This window comes from Pogoniulus pusillus, chromosome 39 (genome assembly GCF_015220805.1).
Source record: "Pogoniulus pusillus isolate bPogPus1 chromosome 39, bPogPus1.pri, whole genome shotgun sequence".
In the NCBI taxonomy this organism is placed as follows: domain Eukaryota; kingdom Metazoa; phylum Chordata; class Aves; order Piciformes; family Lybiidae; genus Pogoniulus; species Pogoniulus pusillus.
In genome coordinates, this window is record NC_087302.1 from 3705448 (window position 1) to 3720202 (window position 14755).

At 58.3% G+C, this 14755-nt stretch overlaps 2 protein-coding genes across 4 annotated transcripts in view; one reads left to right on the plus strand and one right to left on the minus strand.

The window, feature by feature from the left end:
• Positions 1–369: 369 nt before the first annotated feature.
• The window catches only part of CNTN2 (contactin 2), a 51150-nt gene continuing 36764 nt past the window's right edge, over positions 370–14755 (plus strand). For all 3 annotated transcript variants that reach the window (XM_064173463.1, XM_064173464.1, XM_064173465.1), the window contains exon 1: positions 370–505. The gene's annotated coding sequence lies outside the window, so the exon portion shown is untranslated. The remainder of the gene's footprint in view (positions 506–14755) is intronic.
• The window catches only part of RBBP5 (RB binding protein 5, histone lysine methyltransferase complex subunit), a 79785-nt gene continuing 69303 nt past the window's right edge, over positions 4274–14755 (minus strand). Inside the window, exon 14 of the mRNA XM_064173473.1 lies at positions 4274–4365. Coding sequence (XP_064029543.1) covers positions 4358–4365 — 8 coding nt within the window. The 3' untranslated portion in view covers positions 4274–4357. The remainder of the gene's footprint in view (positions 4366–14755) is intronic.

Sequence of the window (14755 nt, forward strand, 5' to 3'; positions counted from 1 at the left end):
CCATCACCACCACCACCACCACCTCCCCCCCCAGCCCTACACCTGCTCCAGCCCCGGGGATGAGCTGAGAGCCGGCACCGATCTGGCTTTATTCGGTGGCTCGGAGGAGCGGCTGGGAGCAGGAGGTTGGGAGGGAAGAGCATGAATTATACATGATGCTGCAAGTCCCTCTGCCTCCCTGACTGCTCCTTGGACTGTGGCAAGTGAGGTAAAAGGCAGAAGGAGGGGAGGGAGAGGGGGGGTAAATGAAAAAAGCCTAATAAATAACTCCCAATTCTGCTCTCCGGGGAGCTGGGTGGTGGCTGGCGGCGAGCGAGGGAGTGCGCACGCAAGGAGGGGAGGAGAGGGAGGAGCACATCCTAATGCAGAGATGCTGCAGTGGCTTTGGGCACACACACACAGAGCCACGCTCCGCCAGCCCAGCTCTGCCTCCCAGCTCAGCCCCCGCCGCTGCTGGGCCCTTTGCCGGTGCCCGCTGGGTACCCACGCATCCATCCCACGCAAGGTAAGAGCTCTTCCCTTCCTCTTCCTCCCCTTCCCTTCCCTTTCCTCCGGCTTTCAGGGCAGCGTTCCCAGAGCTGAGCCAACTTGCTGGTGCCTTCGGCTTGGCTCCGGTGAGGAGGGACCTGCCAGATGCCGCTGGGCTCTGGTGGGGATGGGGAGGAGAGAGGGAGAGGTTGGGTTGGGCATTTTGGTTTGGGGTGGGTGATGGTCGTGCAGGTTCTGCTTGCGCTGGAGAGGAGCTGGAGGTGGAGGTGGGAGGCTGGAGCTGGGTTGGGGGGAGGTGTGTGTGTGGGGGGTGCCATGGCTCTGTCACTTGTGGCAGTAGGAATGGCTCTGAGGGAACAACTCTGGGAATATTTGGGGTGTTTGTTGCTGTTGTGCCTTTGCTGCTGCTTTCTGCCGGGGTGGGGGTTGGGGGGAGCACTTTGAAAGCCCTCTCGGTGGGGTCGAGCATCTCAAAGGTGGTGTGTGGGAGGGGCAGGAGGGGCTCACAGAGCTTCTGCTGCATAAAACTCTCTCAGCATCTCCAGCATGGGCTGGCAGAGCCCGAAGCAGCCCAAGAGACCTCGGTTTCCTCTCCAGGAGGATGAGGAAGACCATGGTGTCCCAAATCTCTTCCTCCCTAAGCACCCCCGTGTGGGTAGATGCTAGGTGAGGGGTGGTCTGTGCCTGGTCAGGGGGGTGCAGCGTGCTGGGCAGGCTCAGGGCAGTGGGCAGCCAGAGTGGCTCAGTGCAAAGTCACAGACAAGAACTTGCCCACCCCAAGCCTGCACGACAGGGCACAGGGAGGCACCAGCAGGCAGGGCACTGGCAGGCAGAGCACTGGCAGGCAGGGTACTGGCAGCAGGATGGATGCTCAGACGGAGGGGCAGGGCAGGGCAGGCTGGGATGAGCTTCACAGGGCTCCAGTCTCATGTCTGAAACTTCCCAAGCTCTCCCTTCCCTTTGCATCCCACCCACACTTCCCCACAGCCTCTCCCAGACTCAAAGCACTCCCACGAGCCTCAGCATGATCATTCTGGCTGGGCTGAGGAGCATTCCTAGGAGCTTGTCCTCTCCCTCAGGGAACACTAGCTGCTTTCAGGATGGGAGGCAGCAGCCTCTTCACCCAAGAGCTGGGAGCAACCCAAGCTCTCCCCACCAGCAACCTCAGCCAGGGCTTCAGCCAGACCCTGAGAACAGCTTTTTCTCCTCCCCAAGCCATCCTCAGGTACGGCCACAAGGAGTTCTGAGGGTCCAAAAGTGAAGCACAGGCTCTTGGCCAAGGTTTAGGAGCAGGTTGGCATCTGCTGATGAACCTCTCCAGGTTCATTCGCTACCGGCAGGGGCACCACCGACCCCCAAAGCTGCCTCTTTGGCTACCAGAGGAAAGCAGCAGGTCCCAAACTTTCTAGGCACAGATTTGCCTCTCAGGGCTAGGTTAGAATCACCTAAAGACTAAAGAAAACAGCAAAGAGGAGGCTCACATCGAGCCCACCTGCATGCTCTCCCTGGAGCAGGAGCAGGCTGAGACAAAGGGGCACTGATGCTCTTCTCCAGCACCTCCTGGCTGAGCCCCAAAAGCAGCCACCAATGACTTCTGACCCTCCAGACACCTGCAGAGAACTTAATGGCCCAGGTTATTGTCTGCTGGGCAGATTTACCAGGAGCAAAGCACACGAAGCAGAAATCCCAGCCCGGTGTTAGGGAGGTGTTTCCCAGGCATGCAGCTAAACGTGGAGCAGGGAGGGTTTGGTCCACGTGGAGGCTGAGCTCGGGTGGGTGAAAGCCTGAGCCAGCAGTTCAGCCACCTGCATGCCTCCAGTGTGACCCAAGCCCACATTATCCCTGGCTAGGGTGAGGAGAGGCAGGCATCTGCATCTGGATGCCTCCAGTGTGACCAGAGCCCACATTATCCCTGGCAGGGGTGAGGAGAGGCAGGCATCTGCACCTGGATACCTCCAGTGTGACCAGAGCCCACATTATCCCTGGCTAGGGTGAGGAGAGGCAGGCATCTGCACCTGGATACCTCCAGTGTGACCAGAGCCCACATTATCCCTGGCAAGGGGGAGGAGAGGCAGGCCTCTGCACCTGCCTGCCTCCAGTGTGACCAGAGCCCACATTATCCCTGGCAGGGGTGAGGAGAGGCAGGCCTCTGCACCTGGATACCTCCAGTGCAACCAGAGCCCACATTATCCCTGGCAGGGGTGAGGAGAGGCAGGCATCTGCACCTGCCTGCCTCCAGTGTGACCAGAGCCCACATTATCCCTGGCAGGGGTGAGGAGAGGCAGGCCTCTGCACCTGGATACCTCCAGTGTGACCAGAGCCCACATTATCCCTGGCAGGGGTGAGGAGAGGCAGGCATCTGCACCTGCCTGCCTCCAGTGTGACCAGAGCCCACATTATCCCTGGCTAGGGTGAGGAGAGGCAGGCATCTGCACCTGCCTGCCTCCAGTGTGACCAGAGCCCACATTATCCCTGGCAGGGGTGAGGAGAGGCAGGCATCTGCACCTGGATACCTCCAGTGCAACCAGAGCCCACATTATCCCTGGCAGGGGTGAGGAGAGGCAGGCATCTGCACCTGGATACCTCCAGTGCAACCAGAGCCCACATTATCCCTGGCAGGGGTGAGGAGAGGCAGGCATCTGCACCTGCCTGCCTCCAGTGTGACCAGAGCCCACATTATCCCTGGCTAGGGTGAGGAGAGGCAGGCATCTGCACCTGCCTGCCTCCAGTGTGACCAGAGCCCACATTATCCCTGGCAGGGGTGAGGAGAGGCAGGCATCTGCACCTGGATACCTCCAGTGTGACCAGAGCCCACATTATCCCTGGCAGGGGTGAGGAGAGGCAGGCATCTGCACCTGGATACCTCCAGTGCAACCAGAGCCCACATTATCCCTGGCTAGGGTGAGGAGAGGCAGGCATCTGCACCTGGATACCTCCAGTGTGACCAGAGCCCAAGTGATCCCTGACTAGGGTGAGGAGAGGCAGGCATCTGCACCTGGATGCCTCCAGTGTGACCAGAGCCCAAGTGATCCCTGACTAGGGTGAGGAGAGGCAGGCATCTGCATCTGGATGTCTCCAGTGTGACCAGAACCCAAATGATCCCTGGCAAGGGGGAGGAGAGGCAGGCATCTGCCCGTGGTCCTCAGCTCCTCCTCCCCTCGGCAAGCCCTGCAAGCCCCAAGGTCTCTCTCAGCAGTGAGCACCACCCCAGCCCCACGGGAGAGGTTTCCCTGAAGGTGCTGGGCACAAAGCAAAGCCACTCAGTCACCTGGAACACATCACACCCCGAGCCCCTGACAGCTTCCCAGTCCAGAAGCTCCCTGCTCAGTGGAGCAGAGCTGTGGGAGCTGCTGAGCCCCAGGCTCAGTGACCTCAGGGCTGGCTTCCAGCACCAGCCAGCCCAGAGCTTCTGCCCCAGCCAGGGATGGATTTTGCCCTGTTCCATGGGGACTGGCTCAAGACAGCACTGCCTGGGGTTGGCCATCAGCTGGAGGCTCATCCCTCTCTTTCCTACATCAATCTTAACACTTTATCAGCAATGCTTTCCAGGGGTGAAGGACCACAGATGCTCAGGAGGATGTGGGGGTGAGCAATGGGACCACATCACTGCACCCCCATCCCCTTTCCACCAGTTTAGCCTGCAGTGCTGCCACAGAAATAGTCCATGCAGGGAACCCCAGCACTGAGCAGGGACTGCCAGGGATGCTGTCAGTGACACACAGATGTCAGAGAGGCTTCCTCAGAGAGTCCTTCAAGAGGCAAAACCACAGATGGAAAGGAAGAAGGATTCAGATCTGCTTTGCTGGGCTGCATCAGGCTCTTTCCAGGCACATTCTGTCTGTGGATGCTGTTGGATGTCTCTGGGTGCTCATGGAGCTGCAGGGAAGGAGCAGGGCTTGGTGAACAAGGAAACAAAGTCCTCTCTCAAGCTACAGAAAAGCTCTTTCCTTGAACCCAAACTGATTCCCTCTCCACAACAAACATTCCTGATCCCATCACCACTACACAGCTGTGGAGACCAGGATCTTACCTTAGCAAAACCTTCAGCTCTGGGCTGCAGAAGGCTTTTGAAAGCCATGAATGAAGCTCCACATCCCCAGCCCCCAGCCTCTGCCAGCAAGGCAGGTCAGTGGTGTTACCAGAGACAGAGGCTGAGCGTGGGGGTTAAGTGCTAAGTGGAGGTCAGGGAGCAAACCCATTTCAACTCGGGTTACAAAGAGCCATCCCTGCCTGCTGAGTGCTTCTCCCTTTCTCCCCAGAATCAGTGCTGGGAAAGGTGGGACACATCCAGGCACAAAGGGAAAGCCTGAACTTAGAATCACAGAATCAGTCAGGGTTGGAAGGGAGCACAAGGAGCAGCCAGTCCCAACCCCCTGCCATGCCCAGGGACACCCTACCCTAGAGCAGGCTGCACACAGCCTCAGCCAGCCTGGCCTCAAACACCTCCAGCCATGGGGCCTCAACCACCTCCCTGGGCAACCCATTCCAGCCTCTCACCACTCTCCTGCTCAACAACTTCCTCCTCACCTCCAGCCTCACTCTCCTCACCTCCACCTTTGCTCCATTCCCCCCCACTCCTGCCACTCCCTCACAGCCTCAAAAGTCCCTCCCCAGCTTTTTTGGAGCCCCCTTCAGATCCTGGCAGGCCACAAGAAGGTCACCTGGGAGCCTGCTCTGCTCCAGCCTGCACAGCCCCAACTCTTTCAGGCTGTGCTCACAGCAGAGCTGCTGCAGCCTCTCAGCATCCTCCTGGCCCTGCTCTGGACACTCTCCAGCATCTCCACAGCCCTCTTGTCCCAGGGGCTCCAGAGCTGGATGCAGGACTCCAGGTGGGGTCTCAGCAGAGCAGAGCAGAGGGGGAGAATCCCCTCCCTGGCCCTGCTGGCCACACTGCTGCTGCTGCAGCCCAGGCTCTGCTTGGCTCTCTGGGCTGCAAGTGCACACTGCTGGCTCCTGCTGAGCTTCTCCTCCAGCAGCACCCCCAAGTGCCTCTCCTCAGGGCTGCTCTCCAGCCTGGCACTGCCCAGCCTGGATTGGTGCTTGGCATTGCCTCGACCCAGCTGCAGGACCTTGCCCTTGGTCTTGTTGAACCTCCTGAGCTTGGCTTGTGCCCACCTCTGCAGCCTGCCCAGCTCCCTCTGGATGGGGTTGGGTTGGAAGGGACTTTAAAGCTCATCCAGTTCCAAACCTCTGCCATAGGCAGGGACACCTCCCACTAGAACAGGTCACACAAGGTCTCATCCAACCTGGTCCTGAACACCTCCAGGGAGGTTGTGGAGCACAGAATGTTCTCTACCACCCCAGTGCCCATCTCCCTACCAGCACAACCAGCACGAGCACCCAGCAGTGCCAAAGTGAAGGCTGAGGAGCTCTGAGAGCTTGAGGCAGACGTCCAGTGCCATGCATGGACACCACCCACACCAGGAACACTCTGAGAGGCTGAGGAAGATGCCCAGTGCCAGGCATGGGCACCAACCACACCTCTGCAAGGCTGGGGTGGATGATTGATGCCCTCCATGGACACCATCCACACCAGGAAAGCTCTGAGAGGCTGGGATAGATGCCCAGTGCCATGCATGGACACCAACTACACCTCTGCAAGGCTGGGGTGGATGATTGGTGCCCTCCATGAGCACCTACCACACCAGGAAAGCTCTGAGAGGCTGGGATAGATGCCCAGTGCCATGCTTGGAGCCCCACCACGTGGGAAGGCCCTTACCCCAGTGCCACAGACAGTGCTGCTGTGATGGGCTGGTGGCTGTCAGGGCTGCCCCAGGCGACCTGTGCCATTCAGCTTTCCCAAGCTCCACACTTGTTTATCCTCCCTTCAGCCTCTCTCTGGGACTGGCTCCTGCCAAGTGCTCTCCCAGGCAGGGGAAGGGCTGGAGCTGGGCTCTGTTGCAGGTAGAGAGCTATTTATACTGGTGCCACATCAAAGAGCTTCTGCTGCTGACGCCACAGCAGCACTGGTAGCAGGAGGTGGGTGGGTTTGCAGGGCTGGCAGTGCTGTGGATGTCCCAGCCTATGGGCAGAGCTCTCCCTGCTGTGCTGCCCCTGCCAGGCTATGGGCAGAGCTCTCCCCTGCTGTGCTGCCCCTGCCAGGCTATGGGCAGAGCTCTCTCTGCTGTGCTGCCCCTGCCAGGCTATGGGCAGAGCTCTCCCTGCTGTGCTGTGCCTGCCAGGCTATGGGCAGAGCTCTCTCTGCTGTGCTGCCCCTGCCAGGCTATGGGCAGAGCTCTCCCTGCTGTGCTGCCCTTGCCAGACTATGGGCAGAGCTCTCCCTGCTGTGCTGTGCCTGCCAGGCTATGGGAAGAGCTCTCCCTGCTGTGCTGTGCCTGTCAGGCTATGGGCAGAGCTCTCCTCAGAGCTGTGCTGTGCCTGTCAGGCTATGGGCAGAGCTCTCCTCAGAGCTGTGCTGTGCCTGCCAGGCTATGGGCAGAGCTCTCCTCAGAGCTGTGCTGTGCCTGTCAGGCTATGGGCAGAGCTCTTCTCAGAGCTGTGCTGTGCCTGCCAGGCTATGGGCAGAGCTCTCCCTGCTGTGCTGCCCCCGCCAGGCTATGGGCAGAGCTCTCCTCAGAGCTGTGCTGTGCCTGCCAGGCTATGGGCAGAGCTCTCCCTGCTGTGCTGTGCCTGTCAGGCTATGGGCAGAGCTCTCCCTGCTGTGCTGTGCCTGTCAGGCTATGGGCAGAGCTCTCCCTGCTGTGCTGTGCCTGCCAGGCTATGGGCAGAGCTCTCCCTGCTGTGCTGTGCCTGCCAGGCTATGGGCAGAGCTCTCCCTGCTGTGCTGTGCCTGCCAGGCTATGGGCAGAGCTCTCCCTGCTGTGCTGTGCCTGCCAGGCTATGGGCAGAGCTCTCCTCAGAGCTGTGCTGCCCCTGCCAGGCTATGGGCAGAGCTCTCCCTGCTGTGCTGCCCCTGCCAGGCTATGGGCAGAGCTCTCCCTGCTGTGCTGCCCCTGCCAGGCTATGGACAGAGCTCTCCCTGCTGTGCTGCCCCTGCCAGGGTATGGGCAGAGCTCTCCCTGCTGTGCTGCCCCTGCCAGGGTATGGGCAGAGCTCTCCCTGCTGTGCTGTGCCTGCCAGGCTATAGGCAGAGCTCTCCCTGCTGTGCTGCCCCTGCCAGGCTATGAGCAGAGCTCTCCTCAGAGCTGTGCTGCCCCTGCCAGGCTGTGGGCAGAGCTCTCCTCAGAGCTGTGCTGTGCCTGCCAGGCTATGGGAAGAGCTCTCCCTGCTGTGCTGTGCCTGCTAGGCTATGGGAAGAGCTCTCCCTGCTGTGCTGCCCCTGCCAGGGTATGGGCAGAGCTCTCCCTGCTGTGCTGCCCCTGCCAGGCTGTGGGCAGAGCTCTCCTCAGAGCTGTGCTGCCAGAGGAAAGGAGAATCTGCTGTGTGAGGCTGGAGTTTGGAGCAGCAAGAGCTGCAAGTGCAGCCAGATCTGACCTGTTGGAAGGCAGCAAACAGGAAAAGGATTTGGGGGTCTTAGGTGGTGGGAGGGTGAGCATGAGCCAGCAATGTGCTCTGGGGGCCAGCAGGGCCAGTGCCATCCTGGGGTGGGTTAGAAGGACTGTGGGTAGGAGGTACAGAGAGGTTCTGCCCCTCTGCTCTGCCCTGTTGAGGCTGCATCTGCAGTACTGTGTCCAGTTCTGGGCCCCCCAGTTCAAGAGGGACACAGAACTGCTGGAGAGAGTCCAGCACAGAGCCACAGAGATGCTGCAGGGAAGGGAACAGCTCTGTTAGGAGCAGAGCCTGAGGGAGCTGGGGCTGGGAGCTTGGAGCAGAGCAGCTGAGAGGTGACCTCAGCAACGGCTCTAAAGATGTGCAGGTGAGTGGCAGAGGCTGGGGCCAGGCTCTGCTGGGGGATGCCCAATGCCAGCACAAGGGGCAGTGGTGGAAGCTGAGGCAGAGGAAGCTCCATGGAAACATGGGGAGGACTTTTTTGCCTGTGAGGGTGGCAGAGCCTGGCACAGGCTGCCCAGGGGGGCTGTGGAGTCTCCCTCCCTGGAGACATTCAACCCCCACCTGGCTGTGTTCTGTGTGATCTGCTCTGGGTGCTGCTGCTCTGGCAGGGCTTGGACTGGCTGAGCTTTGGAGGTCCCTTCCAGCCCCTGACATTCTCTGACTCTATGACTCTTTGCTGCCCCCAGTGATGCCCAGAGCATCCCAGCACACCCTCAGCCTTTCCCCCCCTGCCTCTGTGAAGCGCAGCCAGCCCCCAGCTGCCTTCTTCTGCCAGCACTCTGTGGATCATCCAGCCTGGCTCAGCAGCCCCTTCCCTGCAACCCCAGTCCAGGACCCTTCATTTCCCAGGCAAAGATGCTGCAAGGTTGTCCTCAGAGAGTGGTTTGCTGCAGGGTGAACTTGCAGGGCAGTGCCCATGGGAAGGGCACAACCTGTTGGAATGTCAGCAACTGTCCTCAAGGTGTGAAAGAGGACTGGGGGCAGGTTTTGGCCGGGCACCAGCTCTCCATGTGCTCAACTGGAGTCACTTGTGGCCTCCTTTAAGCATCCTTCCAGCAGCTATTGACTGAGGCTATCGATTGCAACACTTCTTCAGGGACAGCTTAGGAGCTGCCTGCTGTGCCGACAGCCTCGGGCAAGCTGTGCCCAGCCTGGCAGGATGCAGGCAGCTCGTGGGGAAACCCTCTCCTGAGCAAAAGCAATGCTCAGCTTTGGGGTCCTCACTTCAAGAGGGACACTGAAGGGCTGGAGTGTGGCAATGAAGCTGGGGAAGGGTCTGGAGAACAGGGCTGGGGAGGGGGAGCTGAGGGTGTTCAGCTTGGAGAGGAGGAGGCTGAGGGCAGAGCTCGTTGCTCTCTGCAGCTCCCTGAGAGGAGGCTGCAGCCAGGTGGTGGTTGGGCTCTGCTCCCAAGGAGCAAGAGACAGGATGAGAGGGAATGGGCTCAAGCTGCAGCAGCTGGAGTTTGACATTGGACATGAGGAACAGTTTCTTCCCTGCAAGAAGAATGGTCAGGGATTGGAACAGGCTGCCCAGGGAGGTGGTGGAGTCACCATAGAAACACAGAGCTGGTTGGGTTGGCAAAGCTCTTTAAGCTCACTGAGTCCAACCATTCCCTAACTCTACCAAGGCTGGGGCCAAAGCATGGCCCTCAGCAGCACAGCTCTGAGGCTCTGAAACAGCTCCAGGGATGGGGACACAAACACCTCCAGGGTGAGGATTCAGCCACCTCCTAGCTCCAGAGATGGGGATTCAACCACCTCCAGGGGTGAGGACTCAACTACATCCAGGCATGGGCATTCAACCACCTCCAGGGGTGGGGACTCAACCACCTCCAAGGATGGGGAATTTAACCACCTCCAAGGATGGGGAATTTAATCACCTCCAAGGATGGGGACTCAACCACCTCCAAGGGTGGGTATTCAACCACCTCCTACCATCCCTGCAGATGTTCAAACCAAATCCAGTAGCCATGGCACCTGGGGACTTGGTTTAGTGGGCATGGTGCTTGAACTTGGTGATCTCAGAGGTTTATGATTCTATGATCCAAGCCAGCTCCATCACAGTTAAATGAATCTACTCTTGACAAGACACAGCAGCACAGCCAAGGGGCTGGGGACAGGGCAAGAGCAGTCAGCCCAGCACCAGAGCCTCCCCAGCTGGTCTCAAAGATCTGGGAAAGGGATGCCCAGAACTGTGGGGACAGACCCCCAGACAGCAGGGCCTCTTGTGGCAGGACAAAGGGTGATGGTTTAAACTAAAAGAGAGAGGTTCAGACTGGAGAGAAGGGAGAAATGTTTGACACTGAGGATGGTGAGAGCCTGGCCCAGGTTGCCCAGAGAGGTGGGAGATGCTCTATACCTGATACCATTGCAGGTGAGGCTGTTTGGGGCTCTGAGCAAGCTGCTCGAGTTGCAAATGACAGGAAAAGGGGTAATGGGATTGAAGTGGCAGAGGGGAGACTGAAACTGGATGGTAGGAAGAAGTTGTTTGCAGTGAGGGTGGTGAGAGACTGGCACAGGTTGGATGAGGCCTTGAGTGATCTGTTCTAGTGGGAGGGGGTTGGAACTGGATGATCCTTGAGCTCCCTTCCTCCCTAAACCACTCTATGATTCCATGTCCCTGCTGACTACAGGAGGGTTGGACTGGATGGGCTTTAAAGGTCTCTTCCCATCCAAAGCAGTTTAATTCTCTGCTCTTGCACTCATTTCAGACACCAAACCCTACAGCATGCTGTATGCCACCCCCCCAAAAACGAGGGCCCAAGCAGACACCTCAAGCCTTATCCCTCCAAGGTCTGCTCTGCAGGGCAGCAGCACAGCTCAGGATGCTCTGTGTCAACGGGAGCAGCACATCAGTTTCCATGGATATGGTGATTCAGGATTGCTCCAGATGTAGCTGCTTTGCAGCAGGCAGTGAGAGAAGCCTGCAACATCCTGCTCAGCCCCACAGCTCTAAAAGCCACAGGGTCAGAGCCAGCTCCAAAGCAAAGCCAGACCCAAAGCAAAGCCAGACCCAAAGCAAAGCCAGACGCAAAGCAAAGCAGATGCAAAGCAAAGCAGATGCAAAGCAAACCCAGCTCCAAAGCAAACCCAGCTCCAAAGCAAACCCAGCTCCAAAGCAAAGCCAGCTCCAAAGCAAAGCCAGATCCAAAGCACAGCCAGATCCAAAGCAAAGCAAAGCCAGATCCAAAGCAAAGCCAGACCCAAAGCAAACCCAAATGCAAAGCAAACCCAAATCCAAAGCAAAGCAAACCCAGATCCAAAGCAAACCCAGCTCCAAAGCAAACCCAGCTTCAAATCAAACCCAGATCCAAAGCACAGCCAGATCCAAAGCAAAGCAAACCCAGCTCCAAAGCAAACCCAGCTCCAAAGCAAACCCAGCTCCAAAGCAAACCCAGCTCCAAAGCAAACCCAGCTCCAAAGCAAACCCAGATCCAAAGCAAAGCAAACCCAGCTCCAAAGCAAACCCAGATCCAAAGCAAAGCAAACCCAGATCCAAAGCAAACCCAGATCCAAAGCAAAGCAAACCCAGATCCAAAGCAAACCCAGCTCCAAAGCAAACCCAGCTCCAAAGCAAACCCAGCTCCAAAGCAAACCCAGATCCAAAGCAAAGCAAACCCAGATCCAAAGCAAACCCAGATCCAAAGCAAAGCAAACCCAGATCCAAAGCAAACCCAGCCCCATCCCAAGCAAAAATCCCACCCCTGAGCTTTGCTGCTGCCCCTGCCAAACCAAGTGACTTTTGGTGCAAGCAGAGCTGGGTTGAGTGGAGCTTTGTCCCCTGGGCTGGCATTCTACTGGAATCAGTAGATCATTAATGTTGGAAAGGGCCTCCAAGATCGTTGAGTCCAACCAGCAACCCAGCACCACCCATGGCCACTAAACCATGGCCCCAAGTGCCATGGCCACAGGCACTTCACCACCTCCCTGGGCAGCCTGTGCCAATCCCTGGCCACTTTTGCAGCAAAGGATTTTATCCTAATCTCCATCTTGAAGCTCCCCTGGCACAGTTTCAGGCCATTTCCTCTCATCCTGTCACTTCTCACTTGGGGCAAGTGACCAACACCCACCTGGCTCCAACCTCCTTTCAGGGAGCTGTAGAGGATGAGGTCTCTCCTCAGCTTCCTCTTCTCCAGCCTGAGTCTCCCTCAGCTGCTCCTTCCCCAGCCCTGTTCTCCAGAACCTTCCTCAGATTCGTTGCCCTTCCCTGGACCTGCTCCAGCCTCTCAATGTCCTTCTTGGACTGAGGAGCCCAAAACTGAACCCAGATTTCTGCCCCTGGCTGTGCTCACACAGGAGGAGCTGATGCTGGTGCAGAATGCTTGGAGCCTCCATCCCAGAGCTGCAGGAGCAGATGGTGCTCACAGCAAGAGCTTCTTCCCTGCCACGATGCTACCCACAGCTGGGGCTCTGCTGTCTGGGCTCAGTTGTGGCTGCCTGATGGGCTGGAGCTTGGCACACATGGAGGGACAGACTCTGCCAGCCCCAGTGTCCTGCCTGGCATGGGGCTTTGCCATGCTGGGGGGTGATGGAGGCACCTGAGCATGGGGAGCTACCACCCAGGGGGGTGGACTAAAGCATCTTGTTTCAGTCTGCCCTCTGAAAGGAGACTGGAGCCAGGTGGGGATTGGTCTCTTCTGCTAAGGAGCAGGCAACAGAATGAGAGGAAATGGCCTCAAGTTGCACCAGAGGAGGTTTAGGTTGGACACGAGGAAGAATTTCTTCCCCAGAAGGGTTGTGGAGCTCTGGAACAGGCTGCCCAGGGCAGTGCTGGGGTCTCCATCCCTGGAGGGCTTTCAAAGCTGTGCAGATGTGGTGCTGAGGGACCTGGTTCAGAGGTGACCTGGCAGGGCTGGCTTAGAGATTGGACTCCATGACCTAAAGAGTCTTTTCCAACCAAAACAATTCTGTGGTTCAAGGGCTCCTCCTTCCAGTCCCCACTCTGTGCCCTCCCTCTGTCCCACTGCCTGGCTTCTCAGGGTGACACTGGGCTGCAGGCAGGGGACACTGAGCTCAGGGCGAGTGGTGGTACCCATTGCACAGCCCCTGCAGTGGGGACAGCAGCCAGCTCCTGGGCTGTGAGGGGAGGGGGACAAGATGGCACAGGGACAGCAAGGTGCAGGTGGTGGCCAGGAGCCTCCTCAGGCAGGGAGAGTTTGGGCAGGAGCCTTCTCAGGCAGGGAGAGTTTGGGCAGGAGCCTTCTCAAGCAGGGAGAGTTTGGGCAGGAGCCTTCTCAGGCAGGGAGAGCTTGGGCAGGAGCCTTCTCAGGCAGGGAGAGCTTGGGCAGGAGCCTTCTCAGGCAGGGAGAGCTTGGGCAGGAGCCTTCTCAGGCAGGGAGAGCTTGGGCAGGAGCCTTCTCAGGCAGGGAGAGCTTGGGCAGGAGCCTTCTCAGGCAGGGAGAGCTTGGGCAGGAGCCTTCTCAGGCAGGGAGAGCTTGGGCAGGAACCTTCTCAGGCAGGGAGAGCTTGGGCAGGAACCTTCTCAGGCAGGGAGAGCTTGGGCAGGAACCTTCTCAGAGAGAGAGAGAGAGTTTGGTCAGGAACCTTCTCAGAGAGAGAGAGTTTGGTCAGGAGCCTTCTCACGCAGGGAGAGCTTGGTCAGGAACCTTCTCAGGCAGGAAGAGCTTGGTCAGGAGCCTTCTCAGGCAGGGAGAGCTTGGTCAGGAGCCTTCTCAGGGAGGAAGAACTTGGTCAGGAGCTTTGTCAGGGAGGGGGAACTTCCACAGCAGAGGACACCTGTGAAGAGGCACAGGGATTTTCTAACATGCCAAGAGCAATCCAAACCCACCCAGACAGGAGAGGGGCACAGAGGACCCCCTCCAGCTATTGCTAGAAGTGTTCTGGGGGCTCTTCTCTGCTGCAGCTAGGGGCAGGTGTCCAGGTGAGCTCCTCTGCATCAGGTCCTGAAGCACAGTGGGGACCAGGATTGCCCCAGGATGTGCAGACAGGGATTGGTGACAGTCATGGGACAAGGGATGAGGCAGGGAGGGCTGAACTGCACACCAAGGCTCTGAGGGTGCTTTTGGTCCTCATTTGGACCTGGAAGACTTCTCTGTTTTGGATGGGTTTTGGGTGGCCTGAGGATTTCTGCTGCAGCAGCTGCTGTAAATGCATGGAAGCAGCAACAGATCCAAATCCCCCTCCCAGAAGAAGAAAAGTTCAGCAAAGGCTGACTGCAGAGTTTGCAGCTAAATCCACCTCTCCTGAGCACAGGAGGAGAGCTACAGCAGAATAAAAACCCTTTTGGATCCCCTTGAAACAGGCTGCTGTGGAGATGGACAGAATGTACCCAGCCTTGGAAAGGGTTTGCAAGCCAAAAATGCAGCAAAGATCAAACCCCTGCCCTTGGCAGCCTGAGGGAGGATCCTCAACAAAAGGGACACTCACAGCACAGGACAGGTTCCTGCAGCAGCCACCCTGGGGAGCAGCCCTGCCCTGGGGGAGCTCTGCACAGTGAGAGTGGTGAGAGACTGGAACAGGCTGCCCCAGCATGTGGCTGAGGCTCCATCCCTGGAGACATTCAAGATCAGGCTCACAGGATCAGATCACTTGGGAGGGATGGAAAGGACTCCAGCTAGCCAGGAAGCCTGGCTGGGGAGCCCATCTCAGCACCATCCTCTCTTCTTTATGCCTCTTGCTGGACAAACCCCAGCCAGCAACCAGCCACCTGCAGCAGCTCTCACAGGCTCACAGGATCTCAGGGGTTGGAAGGGACCCAAAGAGATCATCCAATCCAACCCTCCTGCCACAGCAGGACCACACAATGTAGCTCAGGGCACACAGGAACACCTTCAGAAAGGCCTGGAAAGGCTCC